This window comes from Panthera tigris, chromosome D4, assembly GCF_018350195.1.
Source record: "Panthera tigris isolate Pti1 chromosome D4, P.tigris_Pti1_mat1.1, whole genome shotgun sequence".
Lineage (NCBI taxonomy): Eukaryota > Metazoa > Chordata > Mammalia > Carnivora > Felidae > Panthera > Panthera tigris.
The window spans coordinates 83,315,809-83,339,317 of record NC_056672.1 but is presented as its reverse complement, the minus strand read 5'-3'; the positions used below and the strand labels follow the sequence as shown (position 1 = coordinate 83,339,317).

The window sequence follows — 23,509 nt, the reverse complement described above, 5'->3', positions numbered from 1 at the left end:
CAATCAGGGGAAGGATAGAGACAGAGAGGGAGAGAGAGAGAGAGAGAGAGAGAGAGAGAGAGAGAGAGAGAGAGAGAGAGAGAGAGAATCATAAGCAGGCTCTACAGTGTCAGCACAGAGCCTGATGCAGGGCTTGATCCCATGAACTGTGAGATCATGACCTGAGCCGAAATCAAGAGTTGAACACTTAACCGACTGAGCTACCCAGGTGCGCCCAGGACCCTCTTTATTTTAAACAGCCTTAATTATTTCTGTAATAAATATGGTGAGTAAAGTATATATATTCTCTGAATGCTTTTGGGTTGCTGTTTGAGAGAGATGTAGCTAATGGCAGTGCAAGTGTGAAGTTTCCTGAGAGATTAGTACTTTGATTCTCTTCCTTTTTTTCACTTTTTAAGAACATCTGTTTTAGACACATACACACACACAAACAGAATGATATAGAATTATTAAAAAGATTTGGTGGATAAATAAATGAAAAAGAGCGAATTACAAAAACAGTATGTTCTTCATGATCTTGATTTATCAAAAATTCTATATTAAATTGATGTTCTGTATACCCTAGTAGCTCTTAGCGGGGACTGTTTGCTTTTACCGCCCAGTTTGGTCCCTAACCAAAGACCAAATATATTTGGGGGTTGATGTCTCAAAATGTCTGGTACCTATGGGGGTGTGTATTTTCTCTGCTTGTTTATCTAAATGAAAATGCTTTGTTTAGTATTAGGCCTTGGTTGGAAAGGCCTCTATTTATCAGTTCTGTAGGTTGTGTTTGAGTTCCCCATGGTGGTGGTTGTGGGGTGTGTGGCATTCTTCTCCACACTGCTCTCCCATTCCCTCTCCAAAGTAGCTCTTTGAGTTATGTGAATTAAAAACCTCTCTGCTTTTCAAGGGGTGATACAGTTTTAGTGCATTTCTTTTGAAATAGAGAGGATTTCTTTGGGAAAAATGAAAAGAAAAATTTTTTGGTTGTTTTCCCTCTTTATATCTATGTTGGTCTGAATAGAAAACAGGATCATAGTGCTTATAGAGAAGAAGAAATACATTGGTGGTGGTCTGGACCAGTTTTGGGACTTGGGGAAATGGGAAAGTGGGGACCCAGCTAGAGTAGCATAGCCTTTAACATGGGGCCCTTCCTTCCCGACATTCCTCTCACTGTTAGTGTTTATCAATTTTGGCTAGCTTTCCTTCATGCTTTCTCTATTTTTCTTGAGTTCACAAACTAATTATTAAACTTACAATGCAATGTAATATACTTGCAGAAAAGTACAAAGATTATGAATGTATTTTTTGCAAATGGAGCATATCCATGTGGCTTGTACTTGGATAAAGAAATAGAACATATGGGGCCGCCTGGGTGGCTCAGACGGTTGAGTGTCTGACTCTTGATTTTGGCTCAGGTCATGATCTCAAGGTCATGGGATCAAGTCCTGCACGGGGCTCTGTGCTGACAGTGCAAAGCCTGCTTGGGATTCTCTCTCTCCCTCTCTCTGCCCCTCCCCTACTTGCTCGCCCTCTCTTTTTCTCTCAAAATAGATAAGTAAACATAAAAAAAAACAACCAACAGAACATTTAGCACCTCAGCAACCCCCTGTGTTCCCTCTCACTTGGACTTTTTAACTCCTTATAAGCAGAGCAAAAAAGTGCATTTCAGTTCATGAAAGGCTTCAGAGTTTCTATATAATGTCTTACTTAGATGTAATAAATTCCCTTTTTGCCCTTGAAGGTGTGTCTTTCCACCTTATATTACGTCGTTCATCTAAGTTCTCAGAACCTTTTAATTTTCCTAGGCATGAATATTTTTTATAACGTTTATTTTATTTTTGAGAGAAAGCGTGAGTGGGGGAGGGGCAGAGAGAGAGAGAGAGAGAGGAGGACAGATGATCCGAAGCGGGCTCTGCTTTGACAGCAGCAAGCCCTGTGGGAGGCTCGAACTCACGAACCACGAGATCATGACCTGAGCCGAAGTCAGATGCTTAGCTGACTGAGCCACCCAGCTGCCCCTCGATGTGAATATCTTAACGAAGTGTTTTTCTTGACTGAAAATATCTCCTTATATTATGTGCATAATAAATAAGCTGTTTCCACTCACTGTGTAAGAAAACATAGAGCAAGAGAGTGAGAAATAGATCAAATGAATGGTGTTTTTCCTTTAATAGCTCTTGCATGTAGTTTCAGTAGTAATGAAGTGAGAATAATGTTAGAAATATCTTTGAATACTGTCAGAAAATGATCAAAAGCCCCAGTGCTTGCAGGGTTCCAGTTACCATGGTGACTAAGACTGCCGGAGCAGAATGGAATACTTGCTGGGATTATATAAGACAGCATCTTGAGACATGTATTTGAGATACACAGCTGTCCCTACCAGTGATATCCATGACTTTTGGGTGCCTTGAGACAGCAGAGGCCTCCAAATCACTGATTATTTGACTCTGGAAGAGCAAATACACATAGCTAAAATGAGCACTGGAGGCCACAAATATACATTGACAGAGAAGTGTGCCAAAGTGAATATAATGGTCTTAAATAAAAATAACTGCAGAAATTGTTTTGATTAAATAGGCTTCTAGTATTTCAAATTAAAGAAGAAATCCCCCACAATGCTTCCTTGAAGAGCCTATTTTTAGGATGCCCTGGTTCCTAAGTAGGAAAGGGTAACTGGGAGATGAACGGTCTGTTCCCTTGTCCCTTTCCTCCCCTCCTGCAACCCTTCCTTCCTCTTTCTTCCTTCTTTATCTGCCCCTCCCTCTTCCTTCTCTTCTTTCCTCAAAAAATTCATACCTTCCTTGAGGCAAGCTCTGCACACCGGTAATAGTAGGGTATCTGTGGGGCGCCTGGGTGGCTCAGTCAGTTGAGCATCCAACTTTGGCTCAGGTCATGATCTCACGGTTCGTGAGTTTGAGCCCCACTTTGGGCTCTGTGCTGATAGCTCGGACCCTGGAGCCTGCCTCAGATTCTGTGTCTCCCTCTCTCTCTGCCCCCCCCCCCCATCCTCTGTCTCTCTCTGTCTTTCAAAAATAAATAAAAACATTTTTAAAACGTTTAAAAACATAGTAGAGTATATGTTATTTCAAAGATGATGCTTAAAGTAGCTGTACAAGCTTGTAATAAATATTTTGGTTTTCTGTGGCTTATTGCTCAAAAGAATTGCACATGCATTTGAGGTAGACTGCCACCAGAGTGCAGTGGATATCTTGGTCACATGATGTAGAGAAGTGTGGACTAATAAAAATTTAATACAGACCACAAATGTGATTTTAATTGTCTAGTAGCCAGATCTTAAAAAATGTAAAAAGGCAAAAATGAAATTAATGTTTATAATTTGTTTGATCTAATATATCTAAAATACTTTATTTCAACATGTCATCAATATAGAAAAATTATTGAGATCTTTTACATTCTTTTTTTTCATATTTAGTCCTTGAAGTACACTGAATATTTTATTAGCTTTTTTAATGCTTATTTTTTTATTTTTGAGAGAGAGAGAGAGAGAGAAAAAACATGAGTGGGGAAGGAGCAGAGAGAAGGGAGGAGAGAACAGAGGACCCAAAGCAGGCTCCATGCTGACAGCAGACAGCCTCATGCGGGGCCTAAACTCATGAATCACAAGATCATGATCTGAGCTGAAGGCGGATGCTCAACCAACTGAGCCACTAAGGTGCCCCCTGAATATTTTATATAAACTTAACATACATTTGAGTTCAGATGAGCCACTTTTCAGGTACTCAGTACCCATGTATGGCTATTGACTCAGGCAAAATTCCTCCCACTTTTAGCTTCTGTTCACAAAATGATCCGCTGTGCTTTCTGGAGAATATATACTGGCTGTTTTGGGGTTCTCTTCTTCACAGGTCCATCAGATGTCCCTGTTTGTTTCTTCTGTCTCTTCCTGTACAGATGCCAATAGCCTGCAGGTCTTTTGGCTGTTGGTGATTTGTCCCTACCCACCTGTATTTGGGGATTTGAAGGATACTTTATTACTTACTCTGTTAGTTTGCTAGGACTATCATAACAACATATCACAGATTGGGTTGCTTAAGCAACAGGAATTTATTATCTCACCGTTCTGGAGGCTAACAGTCCCAGATCAAGGTACTAGCAAGGTTGGCTCTTTCTGAGGCCTCACTCCTTGGCTTGGAGATGGCTGTTTTCTCACTGTGTACTTAAATCTAGTCATCCCTCCATACGTGCGCATCCCTGGTGTCTCTGTGTGTGTCCTTATCTCCTCCTTATAGGATACAAGTCAGATTATATTAGTGCCCACCCAAAAGGCCTTGTTTCAATTTAATTACTATATTTGTTTAAAGGTCCCATGTCCAAATGCACATTCCGAGGTACTGGGGGTTAGGACTTCAACATCTGAATTTTGAAGTGACATAACACTTACTTTTGCTGAAGATGTTGTTTGGGGTTTTGGTTTTGTTATCTAATGTTTCTGTCTGTTTTTGGAATGTACCTGAGTAGCTGAAACTATGCTGCTGTCCTTTCCCCAGAATCCAGAAAATCAGCTATTTAAATGATATACCAAAATTTTAAACACTAAAATAGATGAGTATATTTCTAATTAGTTCTTTTTGACTATCAAAGTTCAGTATAACCTGACCTAAAAAGTTACCGTTTTCTAAGATCTTAATTGTCAGGCCTGGCTAGGAACAAAAATACACATCTTCACCTTTTTATTAAAAAAAAATTTTTTTTTTTAGTTTTTTATTTATTTTGGAGAGACAGATCACGAGCAGGAGAGGGGCGGAGAGAGAGGAAGACAGATAATCCGAAGCAGGCTCCAGGCTCCAAGCTGTCAGCACAGAGCCTGACTCGGGGCTTGAGCTCATGAACCGTGAGATCGTGACCTGAGCCGAAGTCTCAGCTTAACCAGCTGAGCCACCCAGGCGCCCCGACACATCTTCACCTTTATAATTGCTAGTGGGTTAGACCAGGGATTGGTAAGGGGGAAGGTATTTCTGTTTACTTTTTTTGTTTTGTTTTGTTTTGTTTTTGTCTTTTTGTGTGTGATCTTCTAAGCTCTTCCAGGCGTAGTGTAAAGCGAAAAAGGAAAGAATTTAAGAATAATAGATTTCACTGAATCCTCAAAACAACCTCATTAGCACCTGTTTTCTTGGTTCATAAATGAGAAAAACAAGACTTTGGCAGATAAGCAATAGCTTATGTTAATACAATGGGTTCTAATTTGGGAAGTGCTACCTCAGAGAAGTTTTTCCTTAGTGTAGGAGTAAGGATCCCAAAACTTACAGGGAAGCTCTGATAGCCTCTTCTCTGGCGGTGACACAGGAGAATACTCTAATGATGTAGGAATGACGCAGTTCCTGGCTTCTTGCACTCATCTTCTTGGTTCTCTGAGAAATCCACATCTGTAGAACTCCTTTGGGTAACATCATACCTACAAAATAGTCACAGACCTTTGGAGGGACAAGGCAGCAACACCTTAGAGGACTTTAAAACTTGACAACCTTTTTTTTTCTATGCGCAAGGGGCCAGTGGGAAATAAATGTATTTCTAAGTGTAAGATTTTGTATACTTCCCCTGGAGCTGGTTCACAGGAGGAGAAGACAGCATTCCGTAGCTTTATCTGGCTTGGCATTTCTAAATTCAAACTAAGGGTGATTATTCAAAGTTATTCAAATTCATAAACCATCCTAGGAATGGAGCAATGGACTAAGAGCTTTCTGTGTGCCCACACCATTCTAGGTACAGGGCTAGCGATGGGAGCAGGATGCAGAGATAGAGGGAATGTCCACCTTCTACCTAATCAAGCACTCTTGTGCATTTTTTCTCAATCTCTCATTCAAAAAAAGCTTTTCTCCCTCTTCAGTAAACAAAAGAGTTGGGATGCCTGGGTGGCTCAGTTAATTAAGCAACGGTTAGTGAGACTGAGCCCCATGTCGAGTTCTGTGCTGACAGTGCAGACCCTGCTTGGATTCTCTGTCTCTCTCTCTGTCTCTCTCTCTCTCTCTGCCCCTCTCCTACATGTGCTCACGTGTGTGTGCACTCTTTCTCACTCTCAAAAATAAATAAAATTTTAAAAAGTTGATATAGTGGTATCATTAAGATATCCTCCCCAAAGGAAACACTCAGCCTTAACAGTCTAGACCTGTGGATACCCCCAACACCTTCCAACTCACAGGTCGATTCTTAAACCTAAATTTGGAAACCAGGTATGCCAGTTGGTTAAAAAAAAACAAACATGCCGGTGTTAAAACAAGGAATTGCTGATTGGCCTTGCAAGTCCTGAACACGATTTTGTCTGGCGTACAAATGAACACAGAGGCATGGATTAGAACAAAGATGTCACTGTATGTAATACAGTCTTCTCTGTGTAAACAAGAATGTGTGATGGGACACTGTGCTTCTTGACTGAAAACCTTGTTCAGAGGAGTTGAGTTATGCCTTTGACTACAGCTTTGGTCATAGCTTTGTTGGAGGTCGATTGCATCCCATGACCTGGGGAGCAGAATGAGCTCACAGAGAAGAAATTACTAATGTAGAATCAAAATCTAAATTGTTTTCCCTTATGGTGCAAAGAAGAGAACATTAGACTAGGGGTTAGAAGGTTTGAATTTGAATCGTAGTTCAACAATTTACTGGTCATGAGTTCCCAGACAACTCGCTTAAGGTCCTTGATCCTTATTGTGTGTGTGTGTGTGTGTGTGTGTATGTGTGTGTGTGTGTACGTGTGTGTATGTGTGTATGTGTGTGTAAATGTGTTTACATACACACATATATGCCCTAGAGAAGCCAACCATTTAACTATGGGACTAAGGAAAGGGAAGCCAGTAGAAGAGAACAGGAAGGACAGAAAGGAGAGAATTCCAAGATGGTGGACATGGTGCACAGCAGCACGCCACAGGGAGGACGGACGTGAGGATGGAAAGGTGGCTGTTGGGCTGGGATGTCAGGCGTGGGTGGGTGTCAGCATCTTAGCTAATTCCGCTTAGTTAGGATGGTTGATTTGTAGAAACCCAGAAGAGGTTTCCTAAGTTTTGACATCTCAGCGTTACATTGGAAACATCTCTGAGATAAGAACCAGGTTTAATCATTTGCACGACACTTTTCGCTACTGTAGTCTCTGAACTTTCGTTGGTAGAGTTGAGGATTTAAAAAAAAGGAGCGAGATAAGTGTCATACTTTGAATTTCTACTAACGCTTTGGAAGAAGAATATGAGCAGTCAATTTATAACATAGGTGCCTTTGCAAAAAGTGAAGTATCAAGTCATTTAGCTTACAGGATAATTCACAGAGCCCCATTTAATTTAATTCTATGGACCATTAATTTCCCATCTCTGACATCAGTATTAATAACCAAATGATGTATTCAGAGTTTAAAACCATAGTCAAGCTCTGAATAGTAGAGGAATTTGTCTAAACCTCTTTATAAAATACCTTAGTTAGTTTTAGACTCTAATCAAATTATAGTGGTATGTATATTAGCTTCTGTGATAGGTCTTATTAGAGAAGGGGTGGTCACAGGACTTAGCCTTTAGGAAGTTAAACAAAAATTTAACTCTGTGTTGAAAAAGAAATTCCTGTCTGTATAGCTGCGTTTTAATTTTTTTATTACTATTTTTGTATTTTTTATTTTTTTTTATGTTTGTTTACTTACTTTTGAGAGAGAGAGAATGTGCAGGGGAGGGGCAGAGAGAGAGAGAGGGAGACGGGATTTAAAGCAGTCTCTGCACTGACAGCAGAGAGCCTGATGTACGACTTGAACTCACAGACCAGGAGATCATGACCTGAGCCAAAGTTGGATGCTTAACCAACTGAGCCACTCAGGTGCCTCTAATTATTACTTTTTTTAAAGTTTGTTTATTTAGAGAGAGAGAGAGGATGTGCATGCTTGAGCGAGCGTGGAGTTAGAGAGAGAGAGAGAGAGAGAGAGAGAGAGAGAGAGAGAGGATCCCAAGCAGGCTCTGCACTTACAGTGCAGGTGCTCAAACTCAGTAACAGCGAGATCATGGCCTGAGCTGAAATCAAGAGTTGGACTCTTAACTGACTGAGCCAACCAGGTGCCCCTGAGTTTTTGTTTTTATTTTTATGTATGTATTTATTTGTTTGTTTATTTTTAGAGAGAGAGCATGCAAGTGGGGTGAGTGGCAGAGAGAGAGAGAATCTTAAGTAGAGTTCATGCCCACTGCAAAGCCCAACGCGGGGCCCAATCCCACGACCCTGGAATCATGACCTGAGCCGAAATCAAGAGTCTGGCACTCAGCTGACTGAGCCACCCCAGGTGCCCCTATGGCTGGGGTGGCAGATGTTCTAAATTATTTTGAGGAAAATACTATAGAATTTGGGCAGCATTGTTCATAGCTATATCAGAAAATATTGGGGCGCCTGGGTGGCTCAGTCTGTTGGGCGGCTGACTTCAGCTCAGGTCATGATCTCGCGGTCAGTGGGTTCGAGCCCCGCGTCGGACTCTGTGCTGACAGCTCAGAGCCTGGAGCCTGTTTCGGATTCTGTGTCTCCCTCTCTCTGACCCTCCTCCGTTCATGCTCTGTCTCTCTCTGTCTCAAAAATAAATAAACGTTAAAAAAAATTTTTTTTTAAAAAGAAAATATTTGTAGACTACAACTTACGTGTTTTGGCCTTTTGGATCAACTATGTGCTTTCAGCCCTCATACAAAATTCCCTTCCTTAAAGCCCTTTACGCTGAACCCTTGAAATTATATACATAGTCATGACATAAAGCACTGAGTTGTATCTAGTTCTGTTTTCTCTCGTAACAGAATGTATTACTGAGGTTTATTAAATCTGTCAGTTGGGAAACTCGGAAGAACTTGGAAGCACATGCTTCCTTGAAAATTTGCCTAAAGACTTCACACAGTATCGGTAAAGAAGCACCCAAGAGTTGCCAGTTCCCGTGGAGGTGATGGTGATGTTGCAACTTAATGCTGTTATGTAATAACACAGTCTTCCTAGCAGCAGCTACATGATAAGAGTCTTAAAGATTCTGGTGGCAACTTCAATTTTAAAATGTCTGATTAGCTCTTTCTCGCTGGAGGTACATGGAGACATTAAAAAAGAGGAAAACTTGCAATAAATGTGGAAACTGGTGTCTGTAGTTAACCTATTTCTATAATCTGATATGACTTTCTCCTTATCATAAGGATAATGGAAATGGATTTTAAAATGCAGTCAGGAGCTCATTTGTGTTACATATACCTGAAAATTTCATGTAGGGAAACCTTTTGCGTTTTTATTTGTTGTCTTAACATCTGGTAGAGAAATGCATATCTTCTTTCACTTATTAACTCCACTTACAGAATTTACCTTTTACTCATTATCACATAATAACTATTCAAAATTATTAGTATGAAGGTGTTCATTGCAGCATTTAAAAAAATTGTTTTTAATGTTTATTTTTGAGACAGAGAGAGACAGAGCATGAACGGGGGAGGGTCAGAGAGAGGGAGACACAGAATCTGAAATAGGCTTCAGGCTCTGAGCTGTCAGCACAGAGCCCGACGCGGGGCTCGAACTCACGGACCGTGAGATCATGACCTGAGCCGAAGTCGGCCGCTTAACCGACTGAGCCACCCAGGCGCCCCTCCATGGTGTATGTTTTTTATCCATTCATCAGTCGTGGACACTTGGGCTGCTTCCGTAACTTGGCTATCGTTTCTTTTTTTAATGTTTTTATTTTTGAGAGAGAGAGAGAGAGAGACAGAGCACACACAAGTGGAGGAGGGGCAGAGAGATAGAGAGAGAGAGAGAGAGAGAGAGAGAGAGAGAGAGGCACAGAATCGGAAGCAGGCTCCAGGCTCTGAGCTGTCAGCACAGAGCCCGACACGGGGCTCGAACTCATAGACTGTGAGATCATGACCTGAGCCGAAGTCGGATGCTCAACCGACTGAGCCACCCAGGCGCCCCTGCAGCATTTTTATAACAGGGAAAAACTAGAGGCAATATAAATGTTAAGAAGGGATTGGTTAAATAATTTGTTTATTGCTTACAGTGAATGTTGATATAATTATGTGTGTATTTAAAAACCCTGACATATTATTAAATTTAAAAGACATGTGAAAAGGCATGTTATAGAACATTATATGTAGTTTGATCCCATTTATGTAAAATAATAGAAAAACTCACATATTTACTTAAATGTACATAGAAAATGCATCCTTAATGGTGGTTATTTCTGGGGGCTAGAATTGAGGGGGAAAACAATAGGGTATTTTTTACTTCTTACTCTATATACTGTATAGCATTTTTGTTTTAAAAGAGACTTCTATTATTTTCAAAATTGAAAAAGAAAGAAACAAATATAAGATCTCTGTGGTAGATTGCCTATAAAAATCATTCCCTTCCGGGGCGCCTGGGTGGCGCAGTCGGTTAAGCGTCCGACTTCAGCCAGGTCACGATCTCACGGTCTGTGAGTTCGAGCCCCGCGTCAGGCTCTGGGCTGATGGCTCAGAGCCTGGAGCCTGTTTCCGATTCTGTGTCTCCCTCTCTCTCTGTCCCTCCCCCGTTCATGCTCTGTCTCTCTCTGTCCCAAAAATCAATAAACGTTGAAAAAAAATTAAAAAAAAAAAAAAATCATTCCCTTCCTCGTATCCATGCCCCTGAGTCATCCCCTCCCACACTGACTCTGGGCTTGGCCATGATGATTCCTGTAGCCAATGGGGTGGTGCAAACATGATGCAAAGACTCAAAAAAGAACGATGCACATTAGAGCCGCCCTCTCTTTTGCTGCTTTTGGGATCCTTGCAACCAACCTCATGGAAACTGAGCTAGCCTATTGGATGAGAAACACATGACCCAGCACCCTTGCTGCCAGCCAGGCAACGGTGAGATGTCTGAGGGAGGCCATCCACCACTAGCTGTCCACAGTTGCATGAATGAGGTCTGGCTACGGTTTTATTAGCTGATAATTGCCTTTGTTCCTCTTACATACTATCTTAGTTCTCTCTCTCTCTCTCTCTCTCTCTCTCTGATGATCTCTTCTTTCTCTTTTGCGTATCCATATCTCTCTCTTTCAGCAGCTTTCCCTGACTCCTCAAGCCCTCCAATATATCTCTTTTCTACAGTCTTCTGTTATTTTTATTCAGTACCATATAAGTTAATACTTATGTGCTATTTTTTCTTTTTCTGTACATGTGTTAGTCTTTTCTATTTAACTAAATAATAAGCTCTTTGATTGTAGAAATCATATTTCACATCACATTCTCTGGCCTTTGTAGTACTTAGCACTTGGTAGAATTATATGTAGTAACTGTACCTTGTCTAATTGCAGGGCAAGTGTCACCAATAGCAAGATACCTGACTGGGGCAGGAGAAATGCTATACAGGGGCGCCTGGGTGGCTCAGCTGGTTAAGCCCCCAACTCTTGGTTTCGGCTCAGGTCATGATCTCACAGTTTGTGGATTTGAGCCTCACGTCAGGCTCTGTGCTGACAGCACAGAGCTTGCTTGCGATTCTCTCTCCCCTCTCTTTCTCTTCCTCCCCTGTGCTCTCACTCTCTCTCCCAAAAGAAATAAATTTTTAAAAATTAAAAAAAAGAGAAATGCTTTACAAACATAAGCTATATCTGTTTCTGCTCTGTAGCTGTCTTATTTCCATGAAATTATGTATCCTTTGTTAAGTAAATTAAAAAATATATAGCAGCTTTGTGTGTGAGTGTGTGTGTGGGGGGTCTCTTTCTTCTAATCTCAAATATGTTATGTGTATTATACACCGTGCTACATATGTTTATATTAAACATGAAAAAATGTTAATTGTATATTAAGTGAAAAAGTTGACATTACAAAACAAGATAAATACTGTGCCTGTATACACAAATACTGTGTATGTATGAAATCTGGAAGGATTTCTCCCTCCACCCCCTAACAACCAAACAATAAAATACTACCTCAAATTTCTATATATTAGTATAGTTTACCAAGAACATTCAGCTTACTTATGTGAGATAAATAAAGGGTTTCTGGGATGCCTGAGTGGCTCAGTCAGTTGAGCGTTGCATTCTTGATTAAAGCCCCGGTCATGATCTCACAATTTGTGAGACTGAGCCCTGTGTTGGGCTCTGTGCTCACAGCACGGAGACTGCTTGGGATTCTCTCTCTCTCTCTCTCTCTCTCTCTCTCTCTGTCCTCTCTCTGCCCCTCCCCGCCCCTCCCCTGCTCGCTCACTTGCTCTCTCTCAAAAAAATAATAAACATTAAAAAAATAATAATAAAGGATTTCTTTTATACAAGTTGAACTTAGGTTAAATGAGAGAATTTATATTTAAAAGTCTCTCCTTTTACTATGGGACATTTCAGTGTTTCTCTATTTTAATTATTTTCGTAGACATTTGGGTTATAGGGATCATTCTAAAATATAGCCTGCCCTTCTTTTCTTAATTGAAAATAGTGCTAGTGGTGATCAGAGGGGTATTGATTTAGACAAAGTTATATTACCACAGACAGGTAGATTAATGAAAAGGAGTGGAGGGCCCCCAAACAAAAACACTTTATCTGACAACCGCAGGTAGAAGGGATCAGCCCCAAATTTATTATCTCTGAAGCTTGGGATGGTATATGGGGATTCATTGTACTATTCTCTATTTTTGTATATGTCTGAAACTTTCCACCATCAAAAAATAATTTAAAGACATAACTTAAAAAATACAGATACTTTTCACACATCAATAAAAATATGAGACATTGTAGTAATGTGAACTAAGAAATATTAGACCTTTGTGCAAAGCATTGTAAAATTTAGTGATTATTTTCAACATAAATGGAAAGAGATACTACTGACACTAAAAGTTACTTCTTTTAATTGTGTTATTTTTTTTTAATGTTTATTTATTTATTTTGAGAGAGAGTGCAAGTGTGAGCAAGGGAGGGGCAGGGTGAGAGGGAAAGAGAGAGAAAATCCCAAGCAGGCTCCGCACGTGAGATCATAACCTGAGTGGAAATCAAGAGTCAGATGCTTAACTGACTGAGCCACCCAGGTGCCCCAACACTAAAAATTATTTTTAATATGGCATTTCTCCAAATGGATGTCTAGATTCATTGAGGTCTCATTAGAACCCGTTAGGACTTTTTTTTTTTTTTTTTTTTTGGTAGAACTTTCATAAGCTAATGTTAAAGGTCATGGACAAATACAGGGAATCAAGAACAGCCGTGGTGTTCCTTAAAAAGAAGAAAGATGCCATACTTTTTATAAAGCTGTAATAATTAACAGAATGTTAATGAGGAAATAGAAAAACCAATAGAATAGAGCCGAGTCTCAAGAATAAGGGAAAATTGATGACTGCAATTCTAGTTCTGTCATATTAGTCAAGTCAAATGATTTATTTTTTTAATTAAAAAAATGACATTTTTAATTAAAAAATTTTTTTTTAAATTTTTTTTTCAACGTTTTTTATTTATTTTTGGGACAGAGAGAGAGACAGAGCATGAACGGGGGAGGGGCAGAGAGAGAGGGAGACACAGAATCGGAAGCAGGCTCCAGGCTCTGAGCCATCAGCCCAGAGCCTGACGCGGGGCTCGAACTCACGGACCGCGAGATCGTGACCTGGCTGAAGTCGGACGCTCAACCGACTGCGCCACCCAGGCGCCCCTAAAAATTTTTTTAATGTTTGTTCATTTTTGAGAGACAGAGCGTGAGTTGGGGAAGGGCAGGGAGAGAGAGGGAGGCACAGACTCTGAAGCAGGATCCAGGCTCTGAGCTGTCAGCACAGAGTCTGACGTGGGGCTTGAACCCACGAACTGTGAGATCATGCCCTGAGCTGAAGTAGGAGGCTTAACAGACTGAAACCACCCAGGTGTCCCTCATGGATTTATTCTTGGGCTTTAATGAAGAGGTTTTGCCCTGAGAGTGAGACTCAGTTGTAAGTGGCATTTATAGCCAGCATCTCTCAATTGTATCTTTTACTTGTATGCATTAGAAATTGTTGTTATCTTTCAATTCTGAAAGTTCTGGAACTCGTGGGTTATCCCTTTTCCTTTCAACCCTGCTTGTGGCTAGTTCTTTTCTGAGTTCATCTTTCTCATGTTTTGTTAAGTGCAGCTAATAGCATCCAGGGCTAGTAACATACTTTTCCCGGTTTCTTTGTATAAATCCGTAAGTAAGTTAGTCACTTCATCTCCTTTCCAAGTGATTGCAGGCAGATGCTGTTTTGCTGCTGTATTCTATGTGTCATCATTTTCCAGCCTTCAGTAACGGTTTGGTGCTGCTAAATTCCAATGCCAGTGTTACATATGTTGTGTATTTGTTATGGAAATAGCCCATTCCTGGTATCCATTTCTGTACCGGCTTTTTCTCAATAAGGCTGCCGTAACAACTTCAACATTTTAGTGCGTTAGTACAGTAGAGACTTATTTCTAGCTCCCATGTTAGCTATAAGATGTCTTCAGTTCTGAGGCTCCATTAAGTGTGTCTTACTCTGTGTTCCAGGCTGAGGAACAGCCCTACCTTGGTCTTAGGTTGTTGGGAAGTAAAAATGCTGAACTATGTAGTATCTCTTACGTCGTCTTCTCAGACATGGTGTGGGTAACTTGCCATTGTATTTCACTGGCCAAAGCAAGTCTTAAGGCCAGGCCCGTGTTCCTTATGACAGGGAAGAGTTTGTCTCTAAGGGGTGGACGGTGAGTCACCAGGGCCAAGAACAGGGATGTATAGTGTCACCCATAGGGAGAGGATAGAAGAATTGAGGACAGCCATACCACCTGCACATCCACTTCTAGATAGTGGAGTTTTTCAAAGTGCTGAGTTCTTCTATGAAGATAATAAACATTTGGAATTATCAGTCTATAAGTGACTGTGAATAATATCAGCCAGGGAGAGGGAAGAGAGTGCTAGAAACCTCGTGGAACAGACATCTACAAAGGAGACTAAGGATGAACAGAGGTAGGAGGGAAGAATAGGAAAGAACATGTCCTGAGCTCTTGTTATAGAACCATTTCCACTCCCACAATTGTTACTTTTTTTTTTTAAAAGAAAGACTGGGGGTGTCTGGGTGGCTCAGTGGGTTGAGTGTCCGACTTTGGCTCAGGTCATGATCTCACGCTTTGCGGGTTCGAGCTCCACGTCGGGTTCTGTGCTGACAGGTCAGAACTTGGAGCCTGGAATCTGCTTCAGATTCTGTGTCTCCCTCTCTGACCCTCCCCTGCTTGTGCTCCGTCTCTGTCTCTGTCTCTCTCTCTCAATGATGAATAAACTTAAGTAAAAGAAAGCCTGAATGCAAATGTTTTAAATATATCCAGTTTGTACCATCACAAGACCTAATTTCCAAATAGCATAAGAAATTGATTTAATACATGTTTGTTTGTATTACAGAGATTTGCCACAATATGGGCAGAAGCAGTGGCAGTCCTATTTTGGAAGAACTTTTGATGTTTACACCAAACTCTGGAAGTTCCAGCAGCAGCATCGGTAAAGGAATTTTATAGTTACAGGAGAGTGAAGGTCCATTTTATATTAGTGCCACTTTTGACCTTTTTATCTCTTGGTGCATTTTAATATATTTCCTCTTCATGACGCAAATGAAAATGAATTGATTTTTTTTCCTTTTTATTTAAGGTTTTAAAATGTAATGTTCTCATCTGATTTTTAAAGACAGTGTCATATCTGAAATGGTTCAGATTAACTGTGACATAGGTAGGCTGATTCATGGTTTCATTCTAATGTAGGCGTTGTTTATTGGCCAAAGCTATTCGGGGGTGTTGCTTTTAATTTTCATGAGCTTAGCTCAGAACGGTTTCTTTTCATATTTCAACTTACTTTAAATAGACATTTAATACTGCTTTTTGAATTTAATTGAATGATGATGTTGAAATCTCATGAAAAATCCATGAATTTGAATTCTGAATTGGGTGGTATTTTATCCTATTAAATTTACAGATTTGGTTATTTTTGGAATTTATAGTCTCTTATTTCTATTTTCTTATCTCCTATGTAAAACAGACAAGTCTTGGATAATCGGTATGGCTTGAAGCGGTGGCAAATAGGGGAAATTGCTTCTAAGATTGGGCAGCTATACTACCATTATTAGTAAGTGAATTGCATATGGAAAAAAATAAAGTGTTATCCTGGTTTAAACACAGCATGCAGAAGTATACTTACTTGGTAGGAGGGAAAACTAAGGAGGTACAAATGAAACCCCAGATCATAGTAATCAAAACAGTCTTATGAAATGATCTTCCATAATCCAAGTAACATTATTTGCTTAAAAGGCTTACCTTCCAAACAGTTTATTTGGACAGACGCATTTATAACTTAAATGATTATGATCTCCGTTTTAGATAAAGCATAAATACTAAATGAATTCATAGGTCTTAATGGCTTCACTTAAATCTTAATACATAACTTGTATGTTTGAATGAGTGGTTTTGGGGGGAATACTTTAAAACTCATACTTGTAGGATATATCTAAAAGGTTTTGTGAAGCAGATAAAGATAATTTTGATTATATCCTTAGTGATGGGTCAAGCAAGGAAGAGCACTCCTTTTAGGAATCTAGGTCTCATAAAGTAATATCAGTTATACCATAAAAAGCATGGACCATATAGAACTTCTTCCTCTTCCTGTCTTTTGAGATACCATCCATCATTCCCCTGTTAAAATCACTCTTTCGGGTAGAATATTTTCTTAAGAAGTCCCTTGTAAAACTAAAGATGTTAGAGAACTGACTACATCGCCCTCTGAAGGTTCACATTGATTAGCGCATTTCTGAGTCCTGTGAGAAAAAAACTGAAGAAATGAACCAAAGGACAAATGACTGTGTTTGGATTTGGGGAAGGTCATGAAAGATGTAACTGGGTGGAATGCTGTTTGGAGAATCCCTTCAAAGAACGAAAATAATATGTACTTTGGATTGCCATCAAAAAAGGCTTGGGAGCAGTGGAGAGGTTTTGTTTTTTTTTTTTAATTACTATTATTTTTACACATTGTAAGGGTGATGTGATGATTGCTTTGCTGATTCAAATTTAGTTTAGTCATTCCCATCCCCTCGTGTAGAGGAATAGCAGAGGAATGAAACAAGTATTCGTCATAAATGGTTTGAGACACTGTCAAATATGAAGATTTTTTTTTTTTTTCCATAGCCTACGCACATCTGAGACCAGCTATCTGAATGAGGCTTTCTCCTTCTATTCTGCAATCAGACAGAGGTCATATTATTCTCAAGTCAATAAAGAGGACAGGTACGCACCTACTATGTTTTTAGAAAGAGAGAAAACACTCAGAATTTTTAGTCTGTGTGGAAATTATGCAGAGAAGCACACATTTGTTTATAACTTTTATTCATTTGAATGGGCTTTATTGAGTGCCTTACAATGTACTAGGCCTTCTTAAGCATACAGAGGTATGCTTACCTAAAAGCAATAAATGTTATAATATATGTTTAGCAGATGTCACAATACCTGAGTGGAGTCAGAGCACAAAGAAGGAGTTGATTGTTTCTATATGAAAGATTAAGGCCACACAAATTCTCATAGAAAAGAAACAACTCCAAAGTGAGGCTTCGCTGATAACCTTTGTCCTTTTTAGCCTGGGTAATTTGAATTCATATGCATTCAGAAGCCTGTTGACAGCTGTCCATGAGACTAAAGAAAAGGCTGCCGGTGCAGTTTACGTTGTATTTGATAAACCCGTTATGTTCTGGTTGCATAGCTGTAGGAAAAAAAAATCAGATAGAAATCATTCATTCCAAATAATAATCTATTGAGCACTTACATATCTGGCAGTGTGGTAGATGCTTGGGTGGGAGAAGAAGAAAGAAAAGAAGGTATACAGGTGTTCTCTTTTCCTTTCAGAGGATTATCTTCTCATGGGAGTTACAGACATATTTGGGGCCCAGGTAGACTGTGATGTTAATTCCAGATGAAGACGGAATTGCTCAACAAGTCAGGGTTCTGCTGGAGCATCTTCGTGACTAGTATTCCCGGAATTGTTAGAAGAGAAAGTTCAGGCATAGTAGATCTGAATGTTCTCCCTACTACCGGCAACAGAACTCACAGTTATACAGTGAAAAGATTATATTCTCTTAGCAGTAGAAGAGAACATAATTTTGACATATTTTTCTAGAGAACACTTTGTGGTCTGGCTATCATAAGCCTTCCAGCTCAACAGCAACATGTTTTGGAAAGCCCCACTCTTGTAAATCCCCTTCATTCCCTAGCAGATCCTGTTCAGGCTTGTCCAGAGGAGGTTGCTTGATACAAGCAAGGCACACAGATGCTAGATTCTCCGTTTCCCCCCGAAGTCGTCACCGTGCTTCACTCTTCCATCAGAAGATCCGTTAGTCACCTCTCCTTCAGATTTTCTTATGGTTTCCTTCACGTATTTTCACTACAGTTATATTTCATCAGACTCCCACCCGCTTTCTTTCTATTCATGTTGTACAATTTGTCTGAATTCTTGGTGAGATAAGTTTTACTTCTAAAAATACACAGAAGGGCTATATGATATCTTCTCAGTATGAAAAAGACATATAAGGAAAGAACTATTTTAAGCAACAGTGAAACACCTTGTATAATTCACATTTCTGCATTTTCTAATTCACTCAAAGGGAAATTGGCCTTGGGCCCCTTGGCTTCAAATCCAGCAGTTTCATTTATGAAAATCATTTTCTGTCCTAATAGCAAATGCCACATATGAATGGTTTTCCTGTGCTGCCTCCTAGAGCAAGGCAGATGAACAGAGGCAGGATTATTTGGAACCAGGATGACAAAATCTCTTGCCTTAGGCCACCAAATTGGAATCAAAGGACAATCCTGTGTGCAAAATCTTGCCCTTGTTCGCTGTACCTTAGGAAGGACTTTACTCAGTTGGTAGGGTTGTTTGTTTCTTATTTCATACAGAGCAGGGAGACAGTCAGGGTAGCTATTAGTGACAGCTGCTAAAATCAACAGCTGGTTGATTAAAACTAAGAAGTAACAGTATTGCACAATTTCACAATTGCCTTAAAAGCAAAAATCTCTCCTCAAAGGGCAACTGCTCTCTGCACTGTCTCAGTACCTAAGGACTGTTAAAGCCAGAAGTCACGGTACATTTCAGCAGTCACCAAAGTGACTGCCTGTCACTAAGCATAAGCAAATGCTCATTCCAAGGGCCTGTCCTATTTAGTAGAGGAGACGTTGCCACATAATCACTTGTCCTAGGAGCCACAAACCCTGACTAGTATTGCAAATGGCTAAGGCTCAACCTGGTCGGAGTTAGATGTGGGGATGGTGAAGTTTCTGAGTACCCAGAAGCCTGGGGACACATTGCAGTTAGCCACCTCGGAAAATAGTGTCTCAGGCAAACATATAAAGAGTCAGTGTTTTAGAACTAGTGGGCCTGGCAGGCTGGACAAAGCTACAATTCTGGAGTGCCAGAATAACTTTGTCAAAAGGATCGTGATGTCAACTTCAGCGGTGACAGTGTTGGAAGTTTTACGTTGTGGGAAACGTGAATCTAAACTTGAGAACCTTGGCGCTTCCTAGTAGTGTTTATTGGGAGGATGTGATGTGGACCTTTCCAGTGTGATTCATTGGATGATTTTTTTCTTCTACAGTTTCATGTGTTATCAGGCAGTGGGCTGTGGGCCTGCCTGGGACAGCTTCTCGTGTGTATAAGTGGACAGCACTGACTTTTTTATCTGTGCTTTGCTGCAGTCCAACACAGTGGTTTCCAAAATAGAATACATCCACCTACTTCTGTATGTTTATTTAATACAGGGGTTGGCACGCTGTGGCCTGTTCCTGAACTGTCTGGTAGCTTAGAATCCTTTTTATATTTTTAAAGTGTTACGAAAACAGAAAAATATGCTACAGACGCCATATGGGTCTGCAGAGCCTAAAACATTTACTGTCTGGCCATTTACAAAACTTTGCTAATCCCTGGTTCAGTATGTTTGTGTAATCTGCATTACATAGTTGTATCATCTATGATATAGATTCATAGAACCTATTTTATTTTAGCAAAACATTAAAGGAATTGTCTTATTAGTATTTCAACTGTGAATTGACATCATCCTACAAATTTTCCTCCTACAAATTTTCCTCCTGTTTTGAATTCCACTTCTGACAATGTGGCAGGCTAGATAATCTAAAATACTGTTCCCCAAACACCTAGAGATGCTGACTGAACAGATCCCCTGTCCTTTTATTTTATTATTATTATTATTTTTTACATTTATTTATTTTTGAGACAGAGAGACAGAGCATGAGCAGGGGAGGGTCAGAGAGAGAGGGAGACACAATCCGAAACAGGCTCCAGGCTCTGAGCCGTAAGCGCAGAGCCTGATGCGGGGCTCGAACTCACAGACCGCGAGATCATGACCTGAGCCGAAGTCGGATGCCCAACCGACTGAGCCACCCAGGCGCCCCTCACCTGTCCTTTTAAATGGACAGTTTAGCTGTCAAGAAAGTAAGGAGAATCCTCAGATTATCAACCCTGTGACCAGTGCTGTGACAACCTTACAAGAGTGTTTGGTTTTGGTGATGTGAAAGAGCTAGTAAGGTTTTCTTTAGGAAGAGGAAAATTGAAACCAGAAGGAAGGGGTGATATATAAGGATTGGTAAGAAAAAAGGTATTCCTTTGTTTCCTAAAAATCACGGACTTCATAAGACAATAATTTTAAGGATGGCTAATTGAGGTTATCAAGATAAAACAGGGCCAAATTCTGGATAATAATAACATGAAAGAAGAAAGTCAAGAATTAAATCATACCAATAAGATCCATTTATTGTTCAGAAGAAGCTTAGAGTAAGTAAAGTTTGCTTTTTAAAATAGTAAGAAAAATATTTTTAAATAACATAAGGAGAATGTGTAATTTCTAAACAGGTAGAAGGGGGAGGAAAGTGAATAATAAAATTATGATCATTACAATAAAAGTTAGGGAAGGAATGTGTACTAAAAAAAAAAAGTATAGTTAGCACAAAAAACAAAGTAGGAATAAATCCAAGTACACTAATAATCATAGTAAGTGAAAGTGGTCTAAACTTCCTAGGTAGAAGTCAGAGATTATCAGTATGCCTTTTTTTCTCCTCCCACCACCCCCTCATGAGTATGCCTTTTAAAAGAAAATCCAGTAATCTAGTGTTTACAAAAGATTTTCCAGAGATACAAGGTACACAGAAAAAGATAAAGTAGATACCAAGGGAAGAAATGCCACGATAGATAGATAGATAGATAGATAGATAGATAGATAGATAGATATTTAAGTTTATTTATTATTTTGAGAGAGAGAGTGAGTAGGGGAGGGTCAGAGAGAGAGAGAGAGAGAGAATTCCAAGCAGCCTCCACATCATCAGCGCGGAGCCCCACACGGGGTACGAACAATGAACAATCCGTGAGATCATGACACGAGTTGAAATCAAGAGACAGATGTTCAACTGAGCTACCCAGGCATCCCGAAATGCCACTGTATTTAAGGCAAGAGAGCATTATTAAGGATAGAGGTTTATTTCATGATGGTAAAAGGAACAACTCAAAAGATATAAAAATTCTATGGGGCACCTGGGTGGCTCAGTCAGTTGAGCGTCTGACTTCTGTTCAGGTCATGAACATGCGGTTCGTGAGTTTGAGCCCTGCGTTGGGCCTTGTGCTGACAGCTCAGAGACTGGAGCCTGCTTCAAATTCTGTGTATCCCTCTCTCTCTGCCCCTCCACTGCTCACACTCTGTCTCTCAAAAATAAAGATAAAAAACCTTTTATATATATATATATATATATATATATATATATATATATATGTGTATATATATACATATATACGTGTATATATATATGTATATACATATATATATACATATATATATACACATATATATATGTATATATATATATACACGTATATATGTATATATATGTATATATATATAAAAATTCTAAACTTTTTTATATGCCCAGTAATGTAACATTATAATAAATAACAAAAATTAGCTTATTTTCTGGGAGAAATTGATAAATGGCCCAATATATAAGGAGATTTTTAATGTACTATATTTATGAATCAGAAGACACGAAATGAGATTTATGTAACATAATTAAAAACTTGTTCTAATGTGCTTAATACTGCGTACAACAATAAGCAAATGCACATAATTTTCAAGTTTATATGGGACTTTTGTGAAATTGACTTATGCCTGACACAAAACAGGTTTCAATTATTTTCAAGTGTATGATATCTAACCATGGTGCAGTGCCATGAAAAATTAAGAATGACAACATAGTTGTCTAAAAAATCAATAAATCTATCAATTAGTAGACACATTTCGAAATAACTCCTGGGTCAAAGAGGAATTTTTTAAAATTTTATTATGGAAAATGTCAAACATCTATAAAAATATACTGTAGTAGGGTTATTATAATTGTAATGTAGGCTGTGGAAATTAGAAATATCAGGTTTGATATCCCTCATAGGGATGAGTATACAGGTTCAGGTGTGAAGAGCTACAATATTGATTGTAAATAGCCTTTGATAAGTTAAGAGTATGGGTTGCTACTCCTAGCAACCACTAAAAGAATAATAAGAAAGAAGTATAAGTAAGAAACTGATAGAATATATAAAGTAGAATACTAAAATATAATTAACTAAAAAGAGCACTAGAAAACACAGATGCAGAAGGGGCAAATGGAAAACAAACAGCACAGGGTGGCTCAGTCAGTTGAGCATCCGACTTCAGCTCAGGTCATGGTCTCGCGGTTGGTGGGTTCGAGCCCTGTGTTGGGCTCCTTGTCGACAGCTCAGAGCCTGGAGCCTGCTTTGGATTTGGTGTCTCCCTCTCTCTCTGCCCCTCCCCTGCTTTACTCTGTTACTCCCAAAAATAAATAAACATTAAAAAAAAAAAAGAAAAAGATGGGGTGCCTGGGTGGCTCAGTCGGTTAAGCGTCTGACTTCGGCTCAGGTCATGATCTCACAGTTCATGGGTTCGAGCCCTGCGTCGGGCTCTGTACTGACATCTCAGAGCCTGGACCCTGCTTTGGATTCTGTGTCTCCCTCTCTCTCTGCCCCTCCCTGGCTCACACTCTGTCTCTCTCTCTCTCTCAAAAATAAATAAACATTAAAAAAAGAAAGAAAGAAAGAAAGAAAACAGCACAGAGGCACCTGGGTGGCTTAGTTGGTTTAGCATCTGACTTACTTTTGACTCAGGTCATGATCCCAGCGTCGTGGGATCTAGCCCCCAGCCTCCATGCTCAGCCGGCAGCGTGCTTAAGCCTGCCTCTCTCTCTCTCTCTCTCTCTCTTTCTCTCTCTCTCTCTGCCCCTCTCCCCCACTTGTGCTCTCTTTCTGTAAACAAAACAAAACAAAACATAAAGCACTGTAAGAGATGCAAACCCTTAGCCAAAGCAACAGTAAGATAAAATGTAAATGGTCCAAGTACCCGAGTCTATGAGGCAGACACTGTCAAAGTGGATTAAAAAGCTAACTCTACATTGTCTGCAAAAAATGGGTCAGGGCATCTGGGTGGCTCAGTCAGTTAAGCATTTGACTCTTGGTTTCAACTAAGGTCATCATCTCACAGTTTGTGAGTTCGAGCCCCACATCAGGCTCTGTACTGACAGCCTGGAGCCTGCTTTGGATTCTGT

General features: G+C 39.8%; 1 protein-coding gene across 2 annotated transcripts in view; it reads left to right on the top strand.

Moving 5' to 3' along the window:
• The window catches only part of SCAI (suppressor of cancer cell invasion), a 143,755-nt gene that overhangs the window by 77,038 nt on the left and 43,208 nt on the right, over positions 1-23,509 (top strand). For both annotated transcript variants that reach the window (XR_006210662.1, XM_042964775.1), the window contains exons 4-6: positions 15,273-15,368; positions 15,900-15,986; positions 17,039-17,137. Coding sequence is in view for 1 of the 2 variants with exons in the window: in XM_042964775.1 (XP_042820709.1) it covers positions 15,273-15,368; positions 15,900-15,986; positions 17,039-17,137 (282 nt within the window). In the remaining variant the exon portion in view is untranslated. The remainder of the gene's footprint in view (positions 1-15,272; positions 15,369-15,899; positions 15,987-17,038; positions 17,138-23,509) is intronic.